This window comes from Hyaena hyaena, unplaced genomic scaffold (assembly GCF_003009895.1).
Source record: "Hyaena hyaena isolate Hyena2069 unplaced genomic scaffold, ASM300989v1 scaffold_1187, whole genome shotgun sequence".
In the NCBI taxonomy this organism is placed as follows: domain Eukaryota; kingdom Metazoa; phylum Chordata; class Mammalia; order Carnivora; family Hyaenidae; genus Hyaena; species Hyaena hyaena.
Window position 1 is genome coordinate 476,489 of NW_024081819.1, and position 27,697 is coordinate 504,185.

Sequence of the window (27,697 nt, forward strand, 5' to 3'; positions counted from 1 at the left end):
TAAATAGTGTGAACACCATCAGCCTTTCCTAGTGGGATTATTTAGGCCTGCGACTACTGCTGATAGTCTTAAACAGTCTTGGGTTTTCACTGAGTTTTCAGAGTGTCATGCTAAAAAATGACAACTTAAATTTAGGCAAACATCTTGGCTGCAGCAAAGGGTAAAGTCTGTTATCTAGACCTTAAGTAACAAAATTCTATCCTCAGAAAAGGGAGAGTGTGAAACAATATTCAGTTTGGCAGAAGCAAAGATGAGGTCGGCAATGTAGGGGCTGAGGGCAAGTCACCCCAAAATGTGCCACTTTGACAAACTGATGATTTCAAATAAAAGGTACTTAAGAGACGGCAGTGCAAGAAGGACTTTCAGACTGTCGTCCCTCCCCCTGGAAACAGGATATAAATCTCACATGGAAAAGGGAGCCTCTCTGTACCAGGAGGTAAAGAGATATCCTTGCCACCAGACAGCAGGAATTCAGAGCTTAGAAGGCCATATAAACAACCCTTGCTACTTTTTGTTTACTAATTTACCACCCAGCCCAAGAATTAGAATTTCTTTCTTGTTTGTTTTATTTAATTTTGAGAGGGAGAGAGAGAGAGGCAGGGAGGAGCAGAAATAGAGGAAGAGAGAGAGAATCCCAAGCCATCTCCATACTGTCAGTGAAGAGCAAGATGCTGGGCTTGATCTCATGAACCATGAGATTGTGACCTAAACAGAAGATGGATGCTTAACAGACTGAGCCACCCAAGTGCCTCTAGAATTTCTTACTAACTGAAGCTCCTAAAGTTAAGTTTTATTTGTCCTGTCAATTATCTGCATATTTACAGTCTCTTTGTCTAAAAAGTATGGAAGCTGCCTGTTTTAGTTCTTAATTTCACTGTTGGGGCTTCGTGCATATTTAATAAAACTTTGGGTTTTTTTCTCCGACCAATTTGTCTTATGTAAATTTAATTCTTCATCCAGCTAGAATAATTCAAAAGATAGAGGAAGAATTTTTCCTTCCCCACAGTAGCAATAGGGTTAGGATCCCTTGGGGATAGTAAGGACAAGAGGGATCATATAGATAAAAAGACAGATTCAGGGAGAACTGATGTCTGAGTGAGTCTCAGTAGTATTCTGCAGACTGATCTTACTTTGTAGTCAGGAAACAGAGAACAAGTGATTGACTACACAGCTAGCTGAGCACCCAGAGTGATGAAGGAGAAGTGACCATGTAGACAGTATACGAAAGAATCTGCTTAGATGAACTTGAACTTTTAATTACCTTCGATTTACTGCAGTCATGCCTGGTTATTGCATGAAATCTGGAAAATACAAAAGTGCACAAAAGAAAATAAAAGCCCATTCCTGAGAAATGTTCATCATGAACATGTTGGTCTGTCCCTTTTTAAAATGGTTCAGTGCCTAGGGTTGGATGATGAATTATGAAACCTCCCCAGTGTTTAATTGTTGGAAATCAAGGGATGGCATTTTGGTGGGAAGAACAGTGTTGGCTCTCTGGCTCATTCAGCCATTCCACAGTTATTCAGTGAGCATTCATTAGGCGCCAGGTCCTGTGTTGGGCATGGGGCATGCAAATGTGAGCAAGACAGATATAGTTAGTCCCTGATCCATGGGGATTACATTTCTCTCCAGGAAAACAGGATTAACACTTAGGTACGATTATGAATGAATGCAGGCATTATGAGGTTGTACAACAGGCTCTCAACATATTCTAAATTTTTTTTAAATGTTTTATTTATTTCTAGGAGAGAGAGAGACAGCGTGAGCAGGGGAGGGTCAGAGAGAGAGGGAGTCACAGACTGAAATAGGCTCCAGGCTCTGAGCTGCCAGTCAGCACAGAGCCCGATGCGGGGCTCGAATCCACGAACCAAGATCATGACCTAAGCGAAAGTCGGACACTTAACCGACTAAGCCACCCAGGCGCCCCTCAACATATTCTAGACTCACTTTATCTGGCTTTTGCTTCCCAGAGTGGAACTGCAGGCCACGAGCATCAGCATTAGGCCCGTCCAGACCTAATGAAACACGATCTGCAGTTCATCAAGCTTCCTGGGGATCCACATGCACATTATGGTTTGAGGAGCACTGGTCTAAAATAGGAGCGGGAATCAGCTGTCCAAAGCGGGTGATGGCGGGCATGGGGAGGGCTTCTCAGGCCTGTGAGCAGGCTCTGAGTGAAGCCCCTGGCACTTGGAGATGGTGGAGACAGGCCAGTGTAGCTGGAGCAAGGCCAGATGGGGCTGGTGGGATGTGGGGAGGCCCTCAGTCTGGGGCTAGCCATGGGTTGGGACCACTTACAATTCTCTTGGAGTCTTTAGTTTCCTCATTCACCAAGGGACAATCATCCTCCCCACCCCTCATCCCCAGGGGCTGTTGGGAAGATCAGATCCCTTAATGTTCTACGCGTGTTCACGGATGTGGGCCTTCTCACTGCTCTTCTTTTGAAGAAAAATGAAGAACTGTGGTTTCCAGGTTGCTCACTGAATTATCTACCATGTCTGAAACTGGTGAGGTGGAACTCAAATTAATTCCTGGTGCTCATACGAATAGTTTATCAAATGTATTCCAAGCACAGGTAGTGATGAAAAGACACTCCTTAGCTGTCAGTTTGCATATTGGTGGAGGTAGAGTGTTAAACAAGTGGTAGAAGCTGTGGGGTTAAGGCTGCCCTGGGGCCAGGACTACCTCCCCATCCCCCACTCACTTCCTGGTGTCAGCCCCCAGCTTCCTATCCTGTTGTGTTGTCAGACACAGCAGAGGGACACAGGGTGACCTGGAAAAGAAACTACTAACCTTTGCACTGTCTTTCTCTTAACAGTGAGGCCTGAGAGAAAGAGTAGAATTTAAAACAAAACAAAACAACATCATCAACAACAAAGACAAATCAAAACAACCGCAAAAGAAAAATAAACAGAGAAACCAACCTTCCTTCAAAAGTAAAGGCTTTGAATCTCATTTGCTTTTATGAATCGGATTGAAGTATCTGGTTTCCAAGGCTCTTACCTACAGCAGGGCTCTTCCTGCATTGCACCTGTGTAACTCTGCACCGGGCTTGGAAGATGGACAAGGTTAGCCAGAGAGCTCCTCTTTGTTCTCCATGTTCACACGCTATTATGCAGGCTCAGGCACTGAGCTGGCTTATCAGCTTGATTTCCAGCCTGAAACCACCCTACCTCCTGTGTATCTGGTCCTAACATTTATATACCACGGGCTCTCAAAGGTATTCATGGTACACTTTCTGCCACCTACCATGTTATCTGTCCTGGTAAGAGGCATGGGCTTTTCCAAATTCTTGTTTACAATGTTTAATTCACAGAAAGGCATATCGAGGCCAGGAAAGGATAGGTGGGTTTGAGGTTAAACAGCTGGAGTTGGTCAGTGCCTGGGCAGGACCAGAACTCACAGGCACTAGTACTGATTTCAGAGATCCATTCATCCTCATCATCAGATGATATTTAAGTAACAGAAAAACACTAAGAAGGAAATCTCATTAGCTATTATTCCCACCACCCAGAAGCGAGCACTGGGGGATGCTCTGGCTATGTACTTCCAGTCTCCCAAAGAGCACTATCCTTTTTAAAAATTAGGTGTATGGGCCGCCTGTGTGGCTCAATCAGTTGAGTATCTGACTTCAGCTCAGGTCATGAATTCATGGTCCATGAGTTCGAGCCCTGCATCAGGCTCTGAGCTATCAGTTCAGATCCTACTTTGGATTCTGTGTCTCCTCTCGCTCTGCCCCTCTCCCATTCACACTCTGTCTCTTCCTCTCTCTCAAAAATAAATAAACGTTTATAAAAACCTACACAGTGTGTGCATTCCTCTAATTCAGAAATGTACATAAGAACATTATAGATAAAGCCAATGTCCCTCTTGACACCCTCCCATCTGGACTCGTTCACCACCCAAAGGTATCTTTATGAATTTGGCTATATCTTTCTAAATTTAGAATTGTTTTTCTCATATGTATCTTTATTACTACACTATAGCTATCGGTCATTTCCACTGACATTTTGTTTCTGGGATCTCTCTATACTTTTATAACTGGTCCGTTTTTTGTGGCTGTATTGCATTCTACCACGTGTCACTAATTTGTCCATTCCACTTTTGATGAACATTGAAGCCCTTTCCAATTTCTTACTCTGACAAACACTGCAACATTGAGTGGTTTTGTACCTTTCTCTTGCTGCCCATCTGTAAATGCTTCTCTACGATCGAATCCTAGGTGTTGTTGGATGATAAGTTATACACATTTTCAATTTTAACAACTACTGCTAAAGTACCTTCCAAAGAGCCTGTTCCAATTGATGCACCCATAATCAGTTTAGGAGGGTAAGCATCTGTCCATAACCTTACAAAAATCCTCCTTATTGTGAGACTTGTCCAAGTATACTTTTCAAACATTAAATATGACTCTCAAATGTTTCTACACATATGGCATGCACACGTGTCAAATTTTTTTATTTTACTTAATCACTTATTGAGAAAATTTGTAAGATAAAAAAGACCATTTGGAGAAACAGGTTTATATAGTCCTTAGAATTTATTAAAATAAGATTGCTAGTCTAGATATAAAAATAGTTAATGTCCAGGGCACCTGGGTCGCTCAGTTGGTTAAGCATCTGACTCTTGATTTCTGCTAAGCTGACTCTTAATTTCTGCTCAGGTCATGGTCTCACGGCTGGGATCAAGCCTGATTAAGCCCCACGTGGGGCTCAGTGCTGACAGCACAGAGCCTGCTTGAGATTCTTCCCCTCTCTCTCTGCCCCTACATTGCACTAGTGCACATGTATGCATGCTCTCTCTTTGTCTCTCTCAAAATAAATAAATAAAAATTTTAAAAATGGTTAATGTCCTACAGGGCAATAAATTAAAACCTGTTAAGTTATCTTTTCTCTGGGGCAAAAATTAGTTGCCTCTCTACCAAGCACAAATCTACAAGTTAACATATAACCTTACAGAGTCCTAGCCTTTAATTAATAGTAAATAGCAACATCAAAACAATGGTACATGTCCCTAGAAATTAAATAATCCTTAGGCTTTAAAACAATGCCCAATAACTATGAAAGGGCATACACTGAGAGAATGACTAGTCTCTTGGCCTTCTTTCTAGATTTGGGATAAGTTTCTTAACAGATTTTTAGAAATCTGTATCAATGCAATGGATTAAAAAATGGTAGTTCATTGTGTTTTAATCTGAATTTCTGTATTTATTAGTGGCTTTTGGGCAGTTGTTACTTTTTACTTAGCGCTGGTTTTCTCTCCTTCCAAGTTTCTTAAAACAAACGTCACTGATAGGAAAGCACTTTCTTCTCTTTAGTGACCAGGAATGTCTGCTGCAGACGGACGGGCAACTTCACAAAGTTAGGTCTCCTTAGCAACAGGGGCCCAAAGACCAGATTGTTCCTAGGAAAGATTGTCCAGAATGCTTAAAAGCACTTTAATTCTGGCCTTTAAAGTACTAGGGATGGCTGTTCAGCCCAGTGGCAGCAAAAGAAAAAGGGTGTGTGTCCTGGGAGGGTGACTTGGGGGGTGGGGGTCTCAATGGGGCTTTGTTCAGGAAGGTGGGACTCAGCCTTACTCTGCTTCTTCAGCCTCTGCCCTTAGGCGCCTTGGGGCACAGGGCAGACTCCCCCCAGCCAGCCTATCAATCACACCACACTTACTGATTGCGACCACAGTGCCAGGAAGCCATGCCAAATCGTGGAAAAGTCCTGCTCAGACGGGGACTATGGCCAGTACCAGAGGTAAAGATAAACCTAGATGGTGAACTATGAAGATAGGTTACTGCAAGTCCCTGGAGCAGTCTGAACAAAACCTGGTGATGGTGATGGTGATGCTGTGACTGGAGTGGGAAGAAGGACACATCTGAGTCTGGATGGAGTCAAGTGACCAGCAACCTGCCCTCAACCTCTAACGTTTTTGTGCACTAGCTGGCCTTTTAATACTTTCTAGAACTCTGCAAAGCGCAGAAGGGCCTAACCCTGGCTCTCCCATCCCTGCCCAGGGTGATGCGAATCACTTGAGACACTTCAAGAACAACTTCCAATTCTTAAACTATCCCTTGAAATTATCTACCAATGAGGAACAGCCTGAGGAACAGGAAAGCTTTGAATCAAGGCTGCAATAGATTCCAGTTTTCAGTGTGGGCAGTTTCCCCAGTTGGATTTCCTAAAGTCTCACAAAGGGCTACCAGACTCCGGGGGAGGCTCCTTCGGAGGAGACGCCTTTCCCACTACCGGTTTGTCCCACTTCTTAGAAAGGGGTAGGGGGCATAATGTTTTCCTTTTGGAGGGCGACCGCTTGGCTGGCTGGCTGAGATCCTAAGGGACGCCCCTTCTCAGTCTGTCCGTCCCGCCGCGTTCTCGTTCGGGTCTGTCTGCAGCAGGCGTCCGGGCTGCGGCATGACTGGAATGCGCGGGGGGACGCGGGGCGGGGAGCTGACACGGGGCGGAGAAGGGACGCGAGGCAGGGAGGGGACGCCGAGAGAACGTGGGGCGGGCGAGCCTCGGCCCCCGACCCCGGCTCCCGGCCCTGCCTGGGGTGGGTGAGCGACGGCTCAGGGACTCCTGGCGAGGCCAGCAGTACAGACGCGCGGCGCGTCCGGACCCCTGGCACCGCAGGCCTCGCCCGCACTCCGCTCAGCCCTCGTCCCGGCCGCGACACACGTGCGGTGTCCTTCCCGGGAGCCGGCCGGGTGGGGCGTGCAGCCCTCAACCCGCGAGCTCCCCAGGAGCGACAAACGGAAGACCAGAAAGTCTGCACGGCGAGCCCCGGGAGCGCAGAGCCGCCCCGCCCTCCACTCCCAGCTTCTCGTCCAGTCACCGGCCGGCGGCTCTGGGACCGGGAGGGGAAGGAAGCGGCGGGGGCGGTCCGGGCCCGGGAGGGGGGCGCGGAGGCGGGGCGCGGCGCTCGGGTTTCGGCCCGGCTCTCGGCGGCCGGGGTGCCAGCTGCCACAGCAGCGCGGGCTTCGCGTGGGCAGCGCGGGGCGCTGCGGGCCAGGCCACCCCCTCCGCGCGCGGCCCGCGGAGCGTCCGCTCACCCGGAGGCGGGAAGAAGGCGGCGGCGGCCTCGACGTCGACGACCGCGCCGCCCGCGATGGGAAGTCCCTTATAAAGCCGCCGCTCGGCCGGGCCCTCCCGACTCGCCGCTGCGCTTCCCCCAGAGTGCGCGCGGAGGCCGGGGGTGGACCCCAGACAGATCCGGATTACCACGGATTCTGGCCCGTGACAGTAGCCAGACGGACCGCGGCTCCGGACAGACCTCGGACGGACCCCGCCGCCGGCGGACTCCGGCCTGATCCCGGTTCCGGAGAGACCTCGGACGGACCCTGGCCCCGGATAGACCTCAGTCCCGGGCAGACCGCAGGCACACGGCGGCCCGTTCCCAGCTCCGGAGACCTCGGACGGACCCCGGCCCGGCAGGCGGGCGGGCGGGCGGGGGCCGAGGGCGCCCCCGAAGGCGGGGGCATGCGCGGCCCGCGGCATGGCCTCGGCGGTGTTTGAGGGCACCTCGCTCGTGAACATGTTCGTGCGCGGCTGCTGGGTGAACGGCATCCGCAGGCTCATCGTCAGCCGGCGCGGCGACGAAGAGGAGTTCTTCGAGATCCGCACCGAGTGGTCGGACCGCAGCGTGCTCTACCTGCACCGCAGCTTCGCAGACCTGGGCCGCCTCTGGCAGCGCCTCCGCGACGCCTTTCCCGAGGACCGGCCAGAGCTAGCGCGCGCTCCGCTGCGGCAAGGTTCGGGGGCCGTGGGCACCGGGGTGGGGCCGGAGGGGCGCCTCGGATGGGGTCTTAGCGGGAAGTGTGGTTGCATGGTCGCTTTACAGTGCAGTGAAGGGAGGAGGGGAAGTTACTTAAACCGAGACTGAGGCTTTCCTCTCCATCCCCGGCACGGGACAGGGGACGCCTAAATCCTCCGCCCCCAAATGAAGGGCGCCCTGGGCGGCGGTGGTTGGAGGACGAGGAGTCAGCCCGTGGAGCCCTGGGCCCTCCGGGCCGAGATCGGCAACGCAGGCGTCCTGAGTGTCCCCAGGGACGAGTCCCTGACCAGTACCAGTCCAGCGGCCGGTGTTGGGATGGTCCCCAGGCCTCTGACCCCAGCCCCTGCTCCGGAGTGGCGGCCTCGCTCCCTGCCGACCCTCGGAGGTTCGGCTGCGACCGTCGCCCCGCCCGGAGGGGGACGGTAGAGGGCCGGTGAAACATTTGGGAAGAGTTAACCGCAGTGTCCGGCTGGGGTTGCGTCGGGTCTGGCAGCCGCCCCTTGGAAGGCTCTGTTGGTAGGGGCTGCGCCTCCTGTCTTTTCCGGTGACGGAGGAGCCTGAGTGCGAGGTGCCACGCAGCCTTCTGTCACTCCTCCGGAGGGGCCTCCCTGCTGGCGACTACTAGGGAGAGCCAGGTCCCCACCCCAGGGGTGGGTCCGACATTCGGGTTTGATTAACCGCGGCGGCCTCCTCCCCGGCCTTGTGACTGACCGCCCGGGCCCTTGGGGGTTTGAGTTCTCAGAGGACTGCTGAGGCTTCCTTCTGCCAGGCTGACGCCCTGCGAGGGAGCGCACTTCGGAGGCGGTAGGAGCGGCGGCCGGTGGCGAGAGGGAAGGAAGCGCCGAGCTAGGCAATCCTAGAAGGGGGAGGGGCTGGGGGAGCAGGGGACGGGGACGACTGCGGGGCTCTGAGCAGCCCTATCCGCCACCGCTTATGACCACCTGCGGCTCTGAGAATGGTCACAAGTCACCCAGAGGCCGTCCTTTCCACAGTCTTAAACAGACACGGGGGCACCTTTGGGGGCATTTACTCAAGCGGAGGGTGGCCGGGATGTTTCCTTAGCTGCTGGTCTGCCTGCCTGAGGTCTTAGGATAACCTCTACTTCTCCTGGGCGATCCCCCCCCCCCCCCCCCCCCCCCCCCCGTATCCCCCCCCCCCCCCCCCCCCCCCCCCCCCCCCCCCCCCCCCCCCCCCCCCCCCCCCCCCCCCCCCCCCCCCCCCCCCCCCCCCCCCCCCCCNCTCCCAAAGCCAGCAAGTTTGAAGGCCTTGAGCTAGACGGCCTGCCTTTCAGGCTTCTCTTTGCACCCCCGGATTCTCATATTGATTGCGGATCTGCAGATAGCTTCATATTATTTCAAGTTTTCCTCGAATTTGCTATCTGGGTGTGGATGTTGTTGTATTTTTTAATTTACCAAATGAATGCCCGAATCAGGAAAGCTTAGATGCAGGAACAGCAGTTTATTAGTGACTTACGTCCTTGCTGGAACAAGGCTGGCCATTAACAAGAGCTGGCAGAGAGCGACCCTCCCCTCTGCACCCCCACCCCTCTCCACTCCTGCCTCAGGTCTCACTTGGTCAGGTGACACACCTCAGCTGTGTGACCCCAAGCAGGCAGATTGGCTGGAATCAGGCTCCCTGCTGTAACATAGTACTTACTATTCCTTCTTTTTTCTTTTCTTGTCTTCTTTCTCTTTTCCTTTTCCTTTTTGTTTTTTTTTTTTTTGTGAGAATTACAGTGCATAGTATAGCATCCAGTAATAGTTAGTCTTTCTTACCTGCTAGTTGTTACCATTACCCTCAGCATCAGCAGTTTCTGGCAAGGGTTGTAGCCAGTGGGGAGGCCCCAGGATATGGTAGTAAAAACACCTTGCCTGGAGCAGAGGGGGGTGAGTGTGAGGCGCCGGACCCGCCTTGCACACACAGCTGGGCTCTGTCCTCTGCACTCAAGCTCAGGGTCTGTTCTGGGTTCCTGAAGTGTAGACACAGAGCGTGCCTCTGAAGAGCAGAGCACCTATACGTGAAGAAGGTTCAGGAAGAGAGTTATTACAGGGAGCAAAGAAGATCCAGAGGGACAGGGTATCTGCTCAAGTATCTGAATGGGACTAGAACTGGGTGTTAGCCAGGCTGCTGGTGGATGTAGGGGCGGTGGGGGTGGTCAGGACGGGGACCAGTGATTGGCTTTATACTGGAACTCTTGCCACTACCACCTGGACAAGAGTCCTGTCCAGTGGAGACCTCCTGCCAGGGCTGGGCCCGCACCCCCTGGAGGAGAGGAGATGGGGGACTGGGGCCAGAGGAAGGTGTGACCTTAATTCTTTGTTCAGATCCTACATTCTCTGCCTGGGGGCAAGCTGATACGGACCCCTCTCTCACTACTTGAGTTTTGTGGTACAATCCCAGGGAAAGCTCTTTTCCTTTCTTAGATCCTTTTAAGTCCAGGGAAATTGTTCACGGAGTAAAACACATAACAGTAATGTAAGAGAAGATTCTACGTTATTTCCATGCAGGTTTATTATTTGCATAAAAAAACATTGTCTGGATACACACACTGTAAATACAAAAGGGAACCAGGTGCATGTATTATATTGTAAATACCAGGTTTTCTCGGTGTAATTCCCCATCAGATTCCCTCACTTGAAATTTATTGAAATAGTTCTGGACTGGGCTAGATCTGGGGTCTCTACTTTTATTAAAAAGCTTTAGAAGGAAATCTGGGTTTCAGAGCTCACACTGGCAGCCGACTGGTAGCTCTTATAAATGTCTTACTAAACACCCTCATGGGGTGTGAAATCCTTGGCCCCTACTTGCATTTTTGAATCTGCATGCAATTAAAGGGATGTGGAGCCCTTTTTCTTAGTCCCCCAAGTATGGCAGTGGGGGAGAATGTTTATGTGGAGAGAATGTGCTTTTTTCTCCCTTGTGCACATGTGCTATGGTGTTCAACTCAGCCACTGTAGGCCTTGAATGTTTCACAGAGACACATGTGCAGAGATACTTAAAGTCCTGCCTGGATAGAGGCATAGTGCTCACTAACTTAACCTTCCTGGCCTTCTCTTTGGGCAGGGCTGACCACCCCATCCTTTCTTGGGGCCCAGCCTGAGAAGATGGAGACAGCTGCTTCCAATGGATATTATCTCTGGGTGACCAAGGTGTTCCTTTTGCCTTTTCTACACCTTACACCAATGGGGCTGAGTCTTTAAGCTGAATTCCCTCTGCATAATAATTGTGTGGTTAACAGTTTCCTGACTGTGGCCAAGGTTTCCTACTTACAACATCCCTTACATCTGGGAAGGTTCACATGTTAAAACATCAACATGCAGAATCTCTGATTGACCATTTGGGGCTCTGGGACTATTTTGTTTTTTTTTAATAGCACCAATTTCAGGCCTTGTGAAGTCACCGAGTCACCATTGCAGCAAGAAATTCTATTTGCAAACTAGTCAGGTGATCTTTGATTCTTGAATGAAATCAACATTTTGATTTCACGTTCATCCATTCAGTGAGTATCCGCTGAGTACCTACCATGTGCCAGGCATCAGTCTGGGTGGTGGGGACATACCAGTGATCAAAAGAGACAAAAAAAAGAAAAAAGAAAAAATCCCTGCCTTCATGATTCTCATTTTCTTGTTGGGAGAACTCCAATAATAAACAAAATAAATAAATAATGTGTTAGAATGTGTAAGTATTCAGAAGAAAAAATGTAAGCAAGGAAAGGGGTTATTGACCTCTAAGAGGGAAGAGTTAACTTTCAGGAAAGGTTCTCCAAAAGTCTCAGAGGAAATGACCTTTGAGTCCAGAGCTGAAGGAAGGGAGGGAGCAAGCCACTTTGTCAATCCCTGGGGAGAAAGCATTTCAGACAGAGGTGAGAGCAATTGCAGAAGCCCCGAGGCCACCGTATGCCTGATGGCTTCTAGAAGTGAAGAGGTGACCATCATGGCTGGAGTAGGATGGGGGAGAGTAGGAGCAGATCTGAGGATACTCTGGCTGCTGAGAAAGACTGGCAGTGGGCGAGGGGGAGGCAGGCGATGGGGGACAGGTGTGAGGGCACCCTTCCAGGTGCCCCGGAGAAGGTGTGAGAAGTGGTCCAACACTGATGTGTCTGGAAGGGAGAGCCGTGAGATTTACTGAGGGAGCAGAGGTGGGGGGTAAAGGAGTGTCAGGGCCACACCACAGCATTCAGTGTGAGAAGTGGGATAGCCATTCACTGGAATGGGGAGCTTGCAGGAGGGCTGGGGTTGGGGCCCAGCTTGAGTGTGGTATTGGAGCATTTTCTCCAAATAAAGCCCATCATTGAGGGCTGTCCCAGCATACAGGCCTGCATTCATCTTAATGACAGAGGACGTTAATCTACCTGCATATCGTAGATGGTCTGTTCTTCAGTTCGAGATTTGAGGAATGGAGTTCAGACATCCAGGAGAACACCTGAAAAGGCTGGCCACGGATCCACTTGCCCAGCTCCCGCAAGCTTGGCTGCACCCCTAGGCCTGAGCCTGCATCCTTATTCTCACGTGGACCACAGGGGTGAAAGTCTGTGCTACCCCGAAGCTAGAGGGAAGATCACTACCTGATGTGGGGACAGAGCTACTGACTTTACTTTCTTGGTGAAAGTGGCTGAAAAAAGGTCAGAGGCCACATGGGGCCCTGGCAGGAGAGCAGAGGCAGAAAGCCCACCTCTGCCCAGCCCGATGGGCCCTTTGGAGCGTGGTGCTCTGTGGTGTGGGTCTGCCCTTTGCCCCGACGCAGCTCCCCAGGCCCCTTGCACTGCTTCACTTTAGGGCATCCTGCCCCTTCTGACCCCAATCAGCTTTCATTTCTCATGGGGATTTGGGGTATTTCTGATTCACAGACGTATTTTTGAATCTCTTCTATCTATAGGGTGCCTGGACTGGCATGATTTTCCCAGCCCCAGGGCGTGCTATGCCATTGCAGTCCAGGCCGGGACCTCTGCCTCCACATAGCCTGCTCTCTGTTCTCTGCCTTTTGTTTTCTTTTCCCCAGATGTGCACCTTGTGGCCGCCTGGCTTTCCTTGTGATTTCCTTTTCTAGTGCTTCAGAGCCCTCTCCTTTCTCTTTAAGTGGTCACATGGCTGAATTTGGTTCTTGGTCCTATGATCTCATCCCATCAGATCTCAGACTGTGCCGTGGGCCCCCGGTGACCCGACCTAACCTCTTGGCTGGAGAAGGAGCCAGCCAGAAACTTACACAGGTGGTTAGGTAGCTTGCTTCTAGGTCACGGTAACTTTCTGCCCAATTTCCAAGGAGAAACTTGGCCTGCTTCTTGAGCAGAAAGCATTGTGAACCTAATGGTGGCATCTTGGCCGCCTTTGGATTGGCCCCTGGGGACATGGGTCCCCTTCCCCTTTAAAACAAGCCTGGGCCTCCTGTGCCTCTGCTGTCTGTTTTTACAGACACTTTTCCAAATGGTAAAAGATGTTTCTGCATTGTGAAGAGTCAAGTAAAGGGAAGATTCAAAGCGCCAGTGGACGGCGACAGTACCATGCAAAGTTAGTGAAATAATGGGCATTTGATTGGGGCTTCTGGGTGGCTCAGTCTAACTTTGGCTCAGGTCATGATCTCACAGTTCGTGAGTTTGAGCCCTGCATCTGGCTCTGTGCTGACAGCTCAGAGCCTGGAGCCTGCTTCAGATTCTGTGTCTCCCTCTCTCTGCCCCATCCCTGCTCACACTCTGTCTCTGTCTCTCTTTCCCTCTCTTGATCTCAAAAATAAACACTTAAAAACTTTTTAAAAAGAATAGTGGCCATTTGATCAGTTTGCCACTTCTCAGTGAAGCTCCCTGTGGAGGGAGGTGCGATTCTGGAAAGTGAGGACAGGCTGGAAGTATGAACCTAGTATGCATTTTACCATTGTGGCCTCCCCAACAGATGTGGGCCATGGCCCACTCTTTGTGTGTCCTTGAGAGGGAGTGTGAGACACAGTACACTGAAGAGTGAGTCCTTATCAGGAGTTGGTTGCTGGTCCACCGAATGCACTGGAATAGCTTTTCATTGGTGTTTGTGTTGCTTTTACTTTATTGGGTGACAGTATGCATCCATGGACACTTCTAGTTGTCATCACTGAAACTTGGACCCGGTGTCCAGGAACCGGCCGGAGAAGCTCCCCAGAGCCGCTTCACCTGCATCCTCTCCTTGATCAATGGGCGGGGTAGGGGCGAAGTGGGGGTGAAGGCACCCATGCACCATCATTTCCTGGCCAAGTTGCAGCCTCCCTTAAATGGTGACAGCACAGATGTGTCACGCCTGGCGCAGACCCACGTGCGGGGATGAAGGTATTCTCTAAACAGACTCCTTCAGTCAGCCCTCCTTACCCCACCCCCTAAGTTGAGTCATGACCGTGGACAGGGCCACTCCGCTCTTTAGTCGATTTACACTGGCAAGTTTTCATATTTGTCTTAAGAACAAAACATCTTAATCACCCTTTGCAGATACGTAACTCAGCAGGAAACATATGATGTGCAGCAGTTGGACAGAGGGTAGAGAGGGAGGAGGGAAGGAATAATGTGTGATTAAAGCTTTTACATAGTGTCTGAATCCCACCAGAATCCCCTCCTGTGTCCTGCAGGAGAAAATCCCTAAGGCCTTGCAAGACTGAGGGTCCAGCTGGGGACACAGGGTCCAGGTGGGAGGGGTCAGGGTCATAGTCTACCGTCGCCACAGAAGAGGAGCAGGCTGAGTGGCTGAAGGCATTGGCTTTGGAACCAGACGGGTGACGATTCAGACTCTGGGTCTGTCACCTGCTGCTCGCTAGGTGACTTCGGGCAAGCTGCTTGGTTCCTCAAGCCCTGGGTGTCTGACTGATGAAAGAGCAATAATGATACCCGCAGTCTGCACTGCTGGAGTGCCCAATCAGTGACAGCCACAAAGGACCCAGCACCCTGGTGGACACAGGACAGCTGCTTTGGACTCAGCACTGTGTGTCCCTGGAGCTTCAGCCTTCCCTCACTGAGAGTCAACCAGATGAGGGAGTGCAGGTACTGGTGTCCAGCCTGCTGCCCCTGACAGCACCCTCTCCAGGTGTGGCTCTGTCCTCATGACCCTAGGAGGCAGGGATGGTGATAGCCCCTGCCTAGGCTAAGGAGAGTCCACAAAGGGGGTCACCACCGTTACCTCAGTGGGATGCTTACAGACCAAGCCTGTGGCTTTGCTGATCCAGAAACTAGAGTTTGGTGCTGGGCGTGGGTCATGCTTGGGGACTGTGCTCCGGGGAGCAGTTTTACAGGGGGCAGATTCATGTGGAATCCTAGGGTGGGTATATGTATTAACCATAAGAAATAGAACTGCTGAGTGGGTAGAGTTGTTGGGACCAGAGCCTGCATAGGAGGCCGTGGCTCCCTGCTGCCTGCCACAGGGCAAACCCCTTAGCGCCGTTTGTAAGGCCCTGCTTGCCTCGGTCCTCCCCTTCCGGCCTCCTTTGGGCCTCTACACTTCCTGACCCCATTCCCTGACCCTTTCCTCCCTTCCCGCCTCCTATATCTGCTCACCCTTCCGGCTTCCTAGCCTGGAGAGGGTGGTCCCCCAGGTGACCCCCTACTCTTTGTGGCTAGTGTTTGCCACAGCTCTGTTCTCCTGGCTCTCAGGAAAGCTCTGGGGAGCCAGGGGTCCTGCCTGGCTTGTGGGCCACAGCACCCCCACCACCTGATAGAGTGCCTGGCACAGAGCAAGAACCAGTCAGTGCTTTAGGAAGTGTGGGTAAATATGTGCTTCCTGTTTGGCCAGCCTGGCATGGGCTGGTGTGCCCTGAATACCTTTGATGTCTGAGGACAGACTGGCTGAGTGAGTGGATCTTAAATACATGAAGTGTGAAGTTCAGGGAGGGAACTGTGCTTTTATGGGGGGAGGAAAATGAAGAGGCCCAGGAAAGGAGCAACTGGGAAAGGGCACAGTAAATACCAGCACATGTAAGTCCAGCACTCACTCTTGTGTTGATAAAAGAACACGTGACTCAAGGGAGCACCTTCCAGGTACAGGAAGAAGCAGAGGAGGGAGGATCTTCTCTCAGCCCCTTCTTGGATCCTCAGGGAAGTGCTGTTTCTTCTCTGCCCCTTCTGTGTCCTCCCTCTCCTTTCTCTTACCTGCTTCTCATTCTTAGAAAGATGCGGGAGAGAAATTAATGCACATCAGGATTCCCACCTCTTACAGTAGGTCTGAGCATCACTGACCGAGGACAGTCTATAGAGGGAGGAGGGTAGGCTAGTGGCTGACAACCGTCAGCTGGGAGCTTCCCGAAATGCTGTGCAACCCCACACACAAGGGAACAAGGAGACCTGCATAGCGTAACCACGGGCTCCCAGGAATGAGAACCTCCATTGGGATGCTTCAGTACACACAGAATAACCAGCTTGGTTATGCTCTCAAGCAAATCATTTCTTACTCTTCACTTCTTGAATGTTGACTACCTACCTAGAAAACAGGCACTTAGAAGGTGAGCACTGAACATTTCCCTAGAAGAATGTTTCCCTTGTAATATTTTGCTTCTAAAATTCATATTATGCACAGCCTTTAAAGAACACCTGCCCCTTATGCTCCCAGGATAACCCTGCATTCCTCATCTCAGCCGAGGCATCTGCCTTGCTGTACAGTGTGCTGATGGACACATTTATTAAATGGAAAAGGAACTCTTTAAATGTAATTTATTATTTGAGTCCGTTTGAAAGGTCACTTTCCAGAAAATTTTCCTAGGGCTCTATTGTGAGAATCTCCTCTAAGAGACTTGTGTTCTTAAGCTAATGGGCACTTCTTAAGGTGCTTTGAAAAGGACATTCTTCCTTCCCAACTGACCCAAGAGGTCTCTTGTCTATATTTCTGGAATGATGGCAGAAGGCACTCAGGTGAGATTCCGACCCCTAGAGTCCAGCCCCTGAGGAAGCCCAGCTCAGTTTTCAGAGCTGTTCGTCCCAAAGCTTCCACTTACTGCAATAGTGGGACTTTGGACCCAGGTTTCTGAGGTTAGGAAACTGGTCTGTTTACATTAGCTCTTACTGATAAGTCTTTGTGCTGATGCCAGTATGTTCAGTGTTGGTTCCAAGAATAAGTCAGGTGTTTATGATTGCATAAAGAGGTGAATCCTGAAAATGACAGAATCACATTTTCTGTTCTCAATTTGCAATGCTAAACTAGTTTAGAAATAAAGCACTCTGGCTGCTCTAGGCTGATTTTTGGCCCCCAAATGTATGTTAAACTGGTGCACTATAATTTACATATAATCATATTATCAATCTTTTGGATTCAAATCTTTAACTGTTTTAGGCTAATCTGTTTAAAATTTCTTTCTTTGTCTTTTTAATGTTTTATTTATTTTTGAGAGAGAGACAGAGAGAGAGACAGAGAGAGACAGAGACAGAGCATGAGCAGGGGAGGGGCAGAGAAAGAGAGAGAGACATAGAATCTGAAACAGTCTCCAGGCTCTGAGCTGTCACCACAGAGCCAGACACAGGGCTTGAACTTGGGAATGGTGAGATCATGACCTAGGCTGAAGTCCAATGCTAATCAACTGAGCCACCCAGGTACCCCTGGTTAAAATTTCCACATCACAAACCGTAGATTGAAATTTTACAAATTGAGGTTATATTAGTGATTATGCTTCATCAGAAATTAGAAAAATTTCCAGGGTCTGTGAAGTTTTCTGAGTCAATTTACTAACAATTAAAATGTGCAAGTGGAAGATTATCCCTTCTGCCCTCACTGGATTAAAATCTGTGGGTTCCACAGAGTACTACCACCCCCTGCTGGCCAGTTCTGGAATAACAGTCTCATTACCAATAGATGTACATTCAGCTGTGCAAAATCACAGCCATTTGCCCGCCTGTAGCTTTTGTTATTACCATCTCAGATACTACAATGGAGCCAAACAAGATCTCCAAAGAATTCTCATTCCATCCACAATATTTGGAATGAAAACCTAGTCTTTACATTATTGTTTTTAAACATATTTTTGAAAATAAGTTTTAAAATTGTTATTCATTGTAAACAGCTGCTATTTGGAGAAGCGTTACTATCCACTGAAAACCAAAGCTGTTGGGTCACAAAGGAAGAACACAACCGATAAGGTAGAAAGCACCCCCAATGCGTAGAATTAGTCTGTTTGGGGTGGGCTCAGCTCTTGTCAGCTGCCATGGAAAAGTAATGAAATAAGCCATGTGTGGGTTCTCTTCACTACTTCACCCATCAGCGCTGTAGCATTCTGAGAATTTATAATACTTTTGGGTGTCACCAGCAGATATCTAAGGTTTCTACCAGTTATGAAACAGAAACCTGAAAGGATCCCCAGTGTGTATGAAACAATTAGGAATTTTAAATTTTTTTAAATTGATTTATTTATTTTGAGAGAGAGAGAAGGGAAGTGAATGGGGGGAGGGGCAGAGAGCCAGGGAGAGGGAGAGTCCTAACCAGGCTCTGCATCAGTGCGGAGCCCGATGCAGGGCTCGAACTCACTAAACCATGAGATCATGACCCAAGCCGAAACCAAGAGTCAGACACTTAACAACAGGGCCACGCAGGAGCCCCAACAATTAGAAATTTTAAAGTAAATATTTATTTCATTTTTACACTGTGGCCGTTTGGGGTGTATCTTCTTAAAAATATTTTCCTAACACCTTGCAGGTTCCCATCATTGGATGGGAGGCACTTTTAAAACAGTCGAGAAGGGTGATGTCCAGGGCCCAGGACAGGAGGGAAATGCAGACATCTGACCAAGCAGCCAGGAGCCACCTGGAGGGTGGCGACTCCTTCATGCCTGTGTTTGGGGTGTTGGGAGACTTGCTGTGCTCTTAGCCTGGGTGGTGGAGCTAGTATCGCTGCTGTTAGGCGGCTTTCACCACTTTCTGCTGGATGCATCATTTCAGGAATCTCTGCCTTTTATTAGCTGAGGTCCCTGCTGCGCAAGAGGCCAGTGCTGATTGTCCCCCCCATGGATGCATTTCTTCAGAGAAAGGAGGACGGCACCTTGAGGGAGATGATCCAGATTGCAGGCTTGATTGTCACCAGGAAGCCCTGAGAAAGAAGCAAATGATAAAATGTGTCCCCGGCTGAAGGCCCAGAGCTTAAGAAGTAATCTTCTGTCCTCTCTGTTCTTGCAGTGGGGGATTCCAGCCTCTTCCCTCCCAGGTTAAATTTCCTCCTTTTGTTTGGAAGCATGTTCACATTTCCAAGGAGGACTGTCTGGCTGTCATTCAGAGACAAAGACAGGTCAAAGGGAGTAGTGTGGTTCCACACCCCTTACAGATAAAATCGAGCCAGACCGGCCGGTGACTCACACGCTATGCCCCTTTGCTCTGAGGTAGCTCTCCTGCGAGGCCTGTAACCTAGAGCCGGTTGGCAGGAGGCTCTGGCTGGAGTCTGGTTGAGTGTGGTGCCGAGTAGCCGGAATTAGGGTCACTGTCCCATGGGCAAGACGGAGTGCACGCTTGGAAGATAACGCATGCTTGACTTGTGTTCACTGATAGCGGACTTCTGTGCTCTCTTATGCAACTGTACACAGTCAGCAAACAGCCAACAAACACGGATGCCCCGCTTGTGTCAGGCCCTGTGCTCAGTGACATCATATAATGGTGAGATGAGCCACAGGCACGTCCTACCCTCAGGTTTGTGCGGTGGACTTGGGGAGACCCGGAGGCCCAGGAGAAGTCACAGTGCCGAGCAGCAAATACTGAGGTGGTCAGGGGGTTCTCTGGGAGCCCTGAGGCAGCTCGAAGTCCATCTTCGGGTGTGGGAAAGGCTTCGCAAAGCAGATGACATGCGCCCACCCCTGAGGGATGGGTGGGGTTTCCCGTCCAGGAGCCTGGAAGTGGGGGAAGGTCAAGAAGTTTGGGTTCGAGGTGGGCATGAGAGTATGGGAATTGCAGGGCACAGAGCTGGGCAGGTGCAGTGGGGCTGGTCATGGAAGGTCTGTGCACTGAGCCAGGATACCCATACTTTTTCCAGTATCTTCATCAGGTTCTTCATCAGGTACTTCCAGAGGCCTCTTCCAGTACTTCCTGCCTTTCTCTACTTGGTTCTGGCAAATGGAATACCCTACCAGGAAGACAGTGTTGCCAGATAAAATACAGAGCCCCAAGTTAAGTTTGAATGTCAGATAAACAGCCAATAAGTTTTCTATAGAAGTCTATCCATACTATTATATTATTCACTGTTTATCTGAAATTCCAATTTTACTAAGGTGTCCTATGTTTTATTTGTGAAATCTGGCCATCCTACAAAAAGATCAGTATAGAAAAGAATGCATTTATCTGACTAAATCTTACCCTTTGGGGTTATAGACCCAACCAGGAGCTGAACATTAATTACATTAAAGACGTAACCAAAAATATGTCCTTAAGGCAAAAATGCAAGAATCATAAACCTCTGTGCTAACTTAAGATTGTTAAATTATGATTTATATTCTATAAAATGGGTTTGAATATGTTGCACGCATTGATCATACAAGAGGCTAATCTACGAATGTACTTGTAGAATATTAAAACACAACCACTGTGTCATAAACTTGATTGATTTAAAACTTATATTCTAGAGGTAATAAAGGTTGTCATTTAGTAATAGTTTTGATCGTTCAGTGGAGACGATTTATTCAATTGTCCTCTCTTTAAACACAGTTTTGCAGTGCGTTTTGCATTGCCCTCTTTTCCTGTGTAGAATCTGCTGTCGCAAACAGAAGATGAAAGCATTTTGGTGGCAAGGGTGGCACAGTGTGTGTGTGTGTGTGTGTGTGTGTGTGTGTGTGTGTGTGTTTCTAAGCAGGGAATTTGAGGCCTAAGGAGAAGCATCCTGAGAATCTGCCACTATTTTCTTTCTTTTCTCTGTTTCCCACAATATGCAGGGTGGTGTGGTGGGGCCTGGTAACCCAAGGAAGAGGGGAGAAGACCAGTCCCTTTCTCTGGTGACTGCTGGGATGTCATACTGGGGTGTGTGTCCGTGTGGACAGAGCCTGCAGGTCTCTCAGCAGGTGAGCCACAGCCCACCCAGCCACCCCTGGGGCTCCTGCTCCCTGAACAGCTATGGGCTGACCACCTGGGCCCACATGGCTGAGGAGGTGGGCGGGGCCAGATGGCCCCTCTGACACCCCAGGTGGCCTGTTCTTTAGGAAGTTGAAGGAACAATTCCAGCCTTGGCTAGAAGTTGTCCCTGACTCAGACCGAGGTGAGGGACCCCCCTGCTACCACCCAGGCTTTCAGAAATGCCCTCACTCCTGTTTAGGGGCGGGGCCCTGGCTCCAAGCAATGTATGTTCTGATTGCCTTAATAATGTAGTTCAGGAAATTAATTTTATCATTTACATAGTCTCAGTCAATGACTTGCCTGGAAAACAAACATCCCTTTTGGAGCATGTGGGTGGCTTGGTTGGCTAAGCGTCCGACTCTTGGTTTTGGCTTAGGTTATGATCTCATGGTTTGTGAGGTCAAGCCCTGCATGGGGCTTCACACTGTTGGCAAGGAGTATGACTGGTATTCTCTCTCTCCCTCCCTCCCTCTCTCTCTCTCTCTCTCTCTCTCTGTCTGCCCCTCGCCCACTCACTCCATGCTCTCAAAATAAACTTAAAACAAAACAAAAAACCTTTTTCCTGCAAAGCAAAACCAAACCAGAACTGAAAAACTTAGATTCAGCAAATGACAGTAGTTCTGGGGTTCCGGCGTCTGGTTTGGTCATGACTCAGAGACAGTCATGCTGGGTCACACGAAGTATGGAGAAGAGGCCAGTGCCTGTGGGAATATCCTGTCCCCCCATCCCTCGGCCCTCGATGTGTAGAAACTGAAAGGGGAAGGTTTGTGTCCTTTACTGCTCATGGGGAGAGGGAAGCACACCCCGGGTCTCCAGGCTGCCAGCTCTAGTATTTCACAAACAAAAGACTATACTTTCTAACAGCCACTTGGGACTCTGGTAAGTGTAACCGAGAGTAGATGTTCAGATTCCTGAAAAGTGCTGTGAGTCATACCCACTTTGGGTTTTTCTGGTTAAAGATCTGATTTTTTCCCTTCCAAACCCAGCATTTAAATGACTGGCCTAAATATGGGCTCTATTTACATATGCCTTGTGGTGAGGTCAGCTGAAGCTGGGGTGGGGGGGGGGCAGGTAGGCAGGTCCTGGGCAGCCTCCCCTGGCTGCAGCCACCACACTGGCAGGGGGCTGAGTGATCCCCAGCCTGACTTCTCATTTTGGATGGACATTGTCCACACCGGCACACACGTAGATCATTCATTGGATCATTGAAACTCAAAATAAGGTTTAGAGGAGGCCTTTCAGGGTAGGACTAAGGAAATACTCCCAGACATCTTTTATAGAGAATGGCAGGGGGCAAACTTGGCATGGGATGCCTCTTGTTCTGTGTTTAATTTAGGGGCACATTTCCTGGTCTGTTTTTTTGACTTTATGGCATTTCTGTATCGATTCTAGGGCTGGTTGCCATAAAGGATGCACACGATATAGAGACCAGGCTCAATGAAGTGGAGAAGTTGCTAAAGACCATCATAAGCATGCCCTGCAAAGTAAGTACCGTCTGGTCCGGCCTAGGGGTGAGAGGTCAGGACACTTCCTGCCAGCTGGTGGAAGTCTCAGACCATGGTGGGGGGTGGGGTGTAACCAGGGGAAAGGAAGACTTGTGTGGGGTGGTATGGCTCCGTTGTTTTCTCCTTGGGGAAGAAGCGGGACTGAGGGGCCAAGGAGGCATTGAGTAGGAAGAGATAGGGTCCTTCCATTGCGGTGGTCTTGCTTTCTTGCCTCTGCTCAGAAGCCCACTGCTCTTGCAGAGGGTGTTTTAGAAGAGGGTTGATGGGAGCCAAGAAGAGTGTTAGCAGATGAAGTTTGCAAGCTTTGCGTGGGGTCGTGAGTAAGAGCCTGGGCTTGAGTCAGGTGGTCACCACTTGACTCCCATAGTGTCCGTTTCCTCACTTGTGAACGGGGAAGGTTGACATACCACAGTTATCGTACGGTGAAGGGACGTGAGTGCGGAACACTGGCACATACCAAGTGCTCAGAAAAACTCGCCAGCGTTTCCATTAACCCCATCCCACTTGTCCCTGGGGCCTTCCGTTCTTGCCACATGGGGCGTGAAGTAAATGAAGAGCGTGCCCTGAGTGAAGCCCCGCAGAGCGTCCAAACAGTGTAGGGACGTCAGCATCAGATGAGGCCACCGCGATGGAGGATGAACTTTTAGTAATTAATGTACTTATTCCCAGTATTCTAGGTCAGAAGTTGTGCTCACCTTCTTTGAAAGATCTCCTTTGGATCAGGTGTTAAAAAATGACAATGTCCATAAAATTCAACCCAGCTTTCAAAGCCCGGTGAAAATATCAGGTAAGAGCTGTGGGGAAGACATGGGGTGGGGGCAGGTGCTGCTGTTGATGGCTGCGGTTTCCCAGAAACCCTTGCAGTTCGCTGTCTGCGTCTGTGGGATCCAGAAGGACAGTGCCATGGAAGGATGAAAATAGTGGGTGTAGGCTGTGGCCTGATTTACGTAACACACTGTTTTCTACCTCCTGGCCTGCAGTTTACACTTTTCCTATTTCCAAAGCGAGTAACATGGCATATAAATTGGAACATGCCTAAGAAATAATAAGTGAGAGGCATGAGAGGGTGGTTCAGTTGGTTAAGTGTCCGACTCTTGGTTTCAGCTCAGGTTATGATCTCACAGTTCGTGGGTTCGAGCCCCAAGTCAGCCTCCGCACTGAGAGTGCAGAGCCTGCTTGGGATTCTCTCCCTCTCTCTGCCCCTCCCCTATTCTCTCTCTCTCTCTCTCTGCCAAAATAAATAAACTTAAAAAAATAGTATATGATGAAAACATTAATGGGGCTTTTTGAAGTGAACTACTGGCATCAGGAGTCTAGCGTGCTAAAATAAGATAGTTTCTATAAGGTGGCAGTGGATTTCGTTTGAGGGCACCCAGGACAACAGGGAAGCTAGGTTAGACATCACTGGCCTTGATGCCGGTCCGTGCCTTCTAGCCCCAAATAGACAGACGTCCCAGCAGTAGGAAGAGTGAATGGTCAGTTGGGAGGCGCTGCAGGCTGGCTCAGCCAAGGGGCAGATGGCAAGGGAGGGGAGGCCTGGACTTCACCGTGTTTCGTAGCTTTCTGGATCTGGGCTGCATGTGTTGTTAGGACAGTAGACTTTTATTTTTGCAGTATGATTGTGGTAAAGGCTGCTGAGGGGCATTCTGTGGGGAAAAGCACTCTATCCTGGGAGCCTCAGGAGCGGGGCTCCCCCAGGCAATGGACGGTCAGCTTGTTTTGCCCTAAGAGGTGGCTTGCGAATGAGGTGCTACAGGGCTGGAAAAGGAGGAAAAGCTCTTATGAGAGGAGATACAGCTTGGCTGAAGGTGAGATCCTGCAGAACGTCTTGATCCTGTGGGAAGATGCGGAGGAGGGATTCTATGTCCAGCATTCTATTTCTGAATGGAGCAGGGAGGAGGGAAGAAGCAGCAGTGGAGGAGGAAGGCTCAGGAAGTTGATGAAGAAGAGTCCACAGATGACAGCACGTCGGAGCCCAGAGCTGTCTCGTAAGAAGGCATTGAGGGTTCCTGGTGATCGGGAGACAGTGGACACATCAGAATGGTGGTGGCTGATATCTTTGGTGGAAAAGTGTCCTTACAGAGCTGTGTGTCACACAGCAGGGGTGAGATTCCTAGTTTTGTGTGGTGGTGGTGGCGTCGACAGGATGGGCAAGTCCCAGGGCTCTGGCATGGAAAACACTTTGGATGTGACTGCGTGTGAGCAGGATGGCTGTTAGGCCTGAGTCTGTTGGGGTCTGCTACTTTTGATGTCTACCCAACATAGCTTCCTGTATGTTCTCAGAAGAGCAGGGTTGTTTGGGCATCTCTCCGTAGCTGGCACCTGACATCCAGAAACTTCCTTTGTAAGAGAAATGGCATCACTTATCCTAGTTGGGTATCTATGGACCCCAGTCCTATAGGGCACAGCCAGGGCTCCGGGAACCTGTCAGTCATGTTGGGTTTTTACAGCCGTCGCCAGGACTGTGGGCAAGTCTCTGTTCTTTAGCCCAGAGGAGAAGAGTCCCAGAACTGGTGTCTCTGTTTTGCCTTCTTTCTTTCTGTTTTGAGCACATTGGACAGCAAAAAGCCACAGAACCCTTTGAGGGCCTTGTATTGGTGTCAGGAGCTGAACAGTGGCGTCAGGCTACCCTGAAGGCCCTGAACATGAGAGAGACAGACTTGAGCTGCATGGAACTGCTCTGATTCATTCCTGGAATGCAGCTAGCTAGAACATTCCCAGCCCTCTGTCTTCGTTTGTACCTCTGTTTGTACCTGCGACTCGGATAAACGCAGGACCCATGTTTACCCTAAAGGGCTGAGACTAATGAGGTGAAAATTAACAGGGGTAAGTGTAGCATCCCAGGTGAGGTTTGGACTACATGCTCTGGGTCTGTTTGCAAGGACTGAGGACAGGTTTCAGCCTGCAGGGACACAGCAGGGGGTGGAAGAAACTGAAACAATTTTGTGTCGGCACAGAAGGCAATGAAGTCTGTAAACATCTATTGTAAGTCTATGCTGAAAGACTTAACACTCTACAAAGGCCAGGGTGTCTGTCAGAGACATCCCTCTCAGGGTTAGCAGGCTGAGAAGCATCTGCACCCTTCCAGGGAGAACAAGATTCTCCCATCTTGTTCACCAGCACTGATCTGTTGGGCACCAAGTCTGGGGCTCCTCCCTTGGAAGTTTCCCAAGCTTCCCATCTTTGCCTCAGGACTAGCCAGCCCTTACTCTGTCTGAATGAGTGCGTCTCACTGTAAATTAGTGTGTAGATGTGCAGGCAGTGAGGGGGCGTTTGCTCCCCCAGGAGGTAAGATGTACTTTTATTATTCACAGAAGGAGGAAACGAATATAGGAAGACAATGAGCCATGGTAAATTCAAAAATGCTTTTCAGGGAAACTTTTATTTATAGTAACATGAACAACCCTTTGGAGAACTAGCCTGCACAAGGGCAAGCCATGTTATTCAGGCTGGTTCCCCTGTGGGTGTTTATGGATTCGGGGAGCCTCAGGCTCTGGAGAGCAGGGTCTGTCGGGGAACGTGCCCCTGCACACACCCTGAATACTGAAGTCGGTCATCCTAAAACTCTGACTTCCTAGGATCATCCATTTTCTCAGGACCTTACGCTCATGGTAAAGGCCAACTGTCCTAGTCATTCCAAGCATGCCGGAGTCTGATCCTGTCACCAGGGAACTCTTTGCTCCAGACCCTCAGCCTCCCCTCTGTGGGGCTCCCCTGTCTTTTCTCTATTCATACAAACTCTGCCCATATGTCAGATCCTGCTAAATTCCACTCAGTGGTGAAAACCTGCTAAATTGCACTCAGTCATGAAAACACCCTAGCCTCCTGTGACTCACCACACCCTTCCTCCTCCTCTCCTGTCTGATTACTTAATGCCTTTTTATGCTGTCGATGTGACATTTATGGAGGTGGCACCATGGGGGACAGGCACGTGACTTAGGCTGTCAGAGGCTTGCTTCCCTTTACAGGGAGGCAGGCACACAGGCTCTGAACCCACAGCCTCTTCTTTCTTTTATTGAGACAGCCTTGTGGTCAGGACTCCACTAGATGGCGCCAGGCACTAGCAACGTGGGAACCAGGCTACATCCTGGGGCCCCAGCAAGGCAGTCAGGAATCTCTGTGGCCCTTTCAGGGATGCTTTGGGCCAGTACAGCCTTAAAGATTCTTCGTCCCATGTTAATCTAAATGTTTATGGAATTAAAAAAAACTTATAGTTTTTTTTATGTTTTATTTCAGAGAGAGAGAGAGAGAGAGCGTGAGCAGGGGTCAGAGAGAGAGGGAGACACAGAATCTGAAGCAGGCTCCAGGCTCTGAGCTAGCTGCCAGCACAGAGCCCGACGCGGGGCTCGAACCTACGAACTGTGAGATCATGACCTGAGCCGAAGTCGGACGCTTAACCGACTGAGCCACCCAGGCGCCCCAATATAGTTTTCTACACTATGGGTGTGTCTGTGCTTTTAAGCATAAACCCCAGCCGAGATTTTGGACTAATCAACATAAGCCATAAAAATATAATTTATTCAGGTTTGGGGCTACTGGAAATGAACTATAATTTCATATTTCATTAACCAAGCATCTGTACAATCTCAACTCTAATTTTCACCTTACAAGGTTAGTCCAGTAGCCAATTAATTAAGAGGTGGGTACTTTGGGACTGCGCTGAAAGTATAAGGGGAGAGAGGATTTGGATGGACGGTGGCTATACTATGAATGCTTTCAGAAATGAGCTAGTGTCTGCTGAAAAAGAGGAATGTAGGAATTACTGAACTGAAGGAATGATGGCCTCAGGGGCATATGAAAACATGGCTACAGCTAAAACTATAGTAAAGTCGTCACCAGACAAACGCCACAGTAGTACAGTTGACCCTTGACCAACACGGGAGTTAGAGGCACCCACCCCCCACAGTCGAAAATCCATGTATTACTTTGACTCCCCCAAAACGTAACTACTGGTAGTCCAGTGTTGACCAGAAACTTTACCAATGACATAAACAGTTGACAGCATGTATTTATATGTTATATGTATTATATACTATAGTCTTATAAAAGTAAACTAGAGGAAAGAAAACATTATTAAGGAAATCATAAGGAAAAGACATTTACAGTTCTGTACTGTATTTATCCAAAACCAAATCCACATATAGTGGACCCACACAGTTCAAACTTGTATCGTTCAAGGGTCAGCTATAATCGTTGCAGAAAAGATCCATTGGTAGATGGTGGGGAGAAGTTTGAGGTTTTGCACAGTCTCAGTGCATCTCCCCTGAGATATTTATTAACCACAAAGAGAAAGAGTAAAGGTGGCAGAAACTTCTTATGCAAGCAAACCTGATGGACATTCTGGAAACAAGGCCTGTTGACAGCAGACACCCCCTGGCAGGATGCACGTTGGGGACGCAGGGTCAGCCTGCAGGATTCCTGCCTG

The 27,697-nt window shown here is 49.6% G+C and overlaps 1 protein-coding gene across 1 annotated transcript in view; it reads left to right on the top strand.

The window, feature by feature from the left end:
* Positions 1-7,306: 7,306 nt before the first annotated feature.
* Positions 7,307-27,697, top strand: part of PXDC1 (PX domain containing 1) — a 29,484-nt gene continuing 9,093 nt past the window's right edge. The window contains exons 1-3 of the mRNA XM_039222746.1: positions 7,307-7,738; positions 22,160-22,251; positions 22,942-23,059. Coding sequence (XP_039078677.1) covers positions 7,483-7,738; positions 22,160-22,251; positions 22,942-23,059 — 466 coding nt within the window. The 5' untranslated portion in view covers positions 7,307-7,482. The remainder of the gene's footprint in view (positions 7,739-22,159; positions 22,252-22,941; positions 23,060-27,697) is intronic.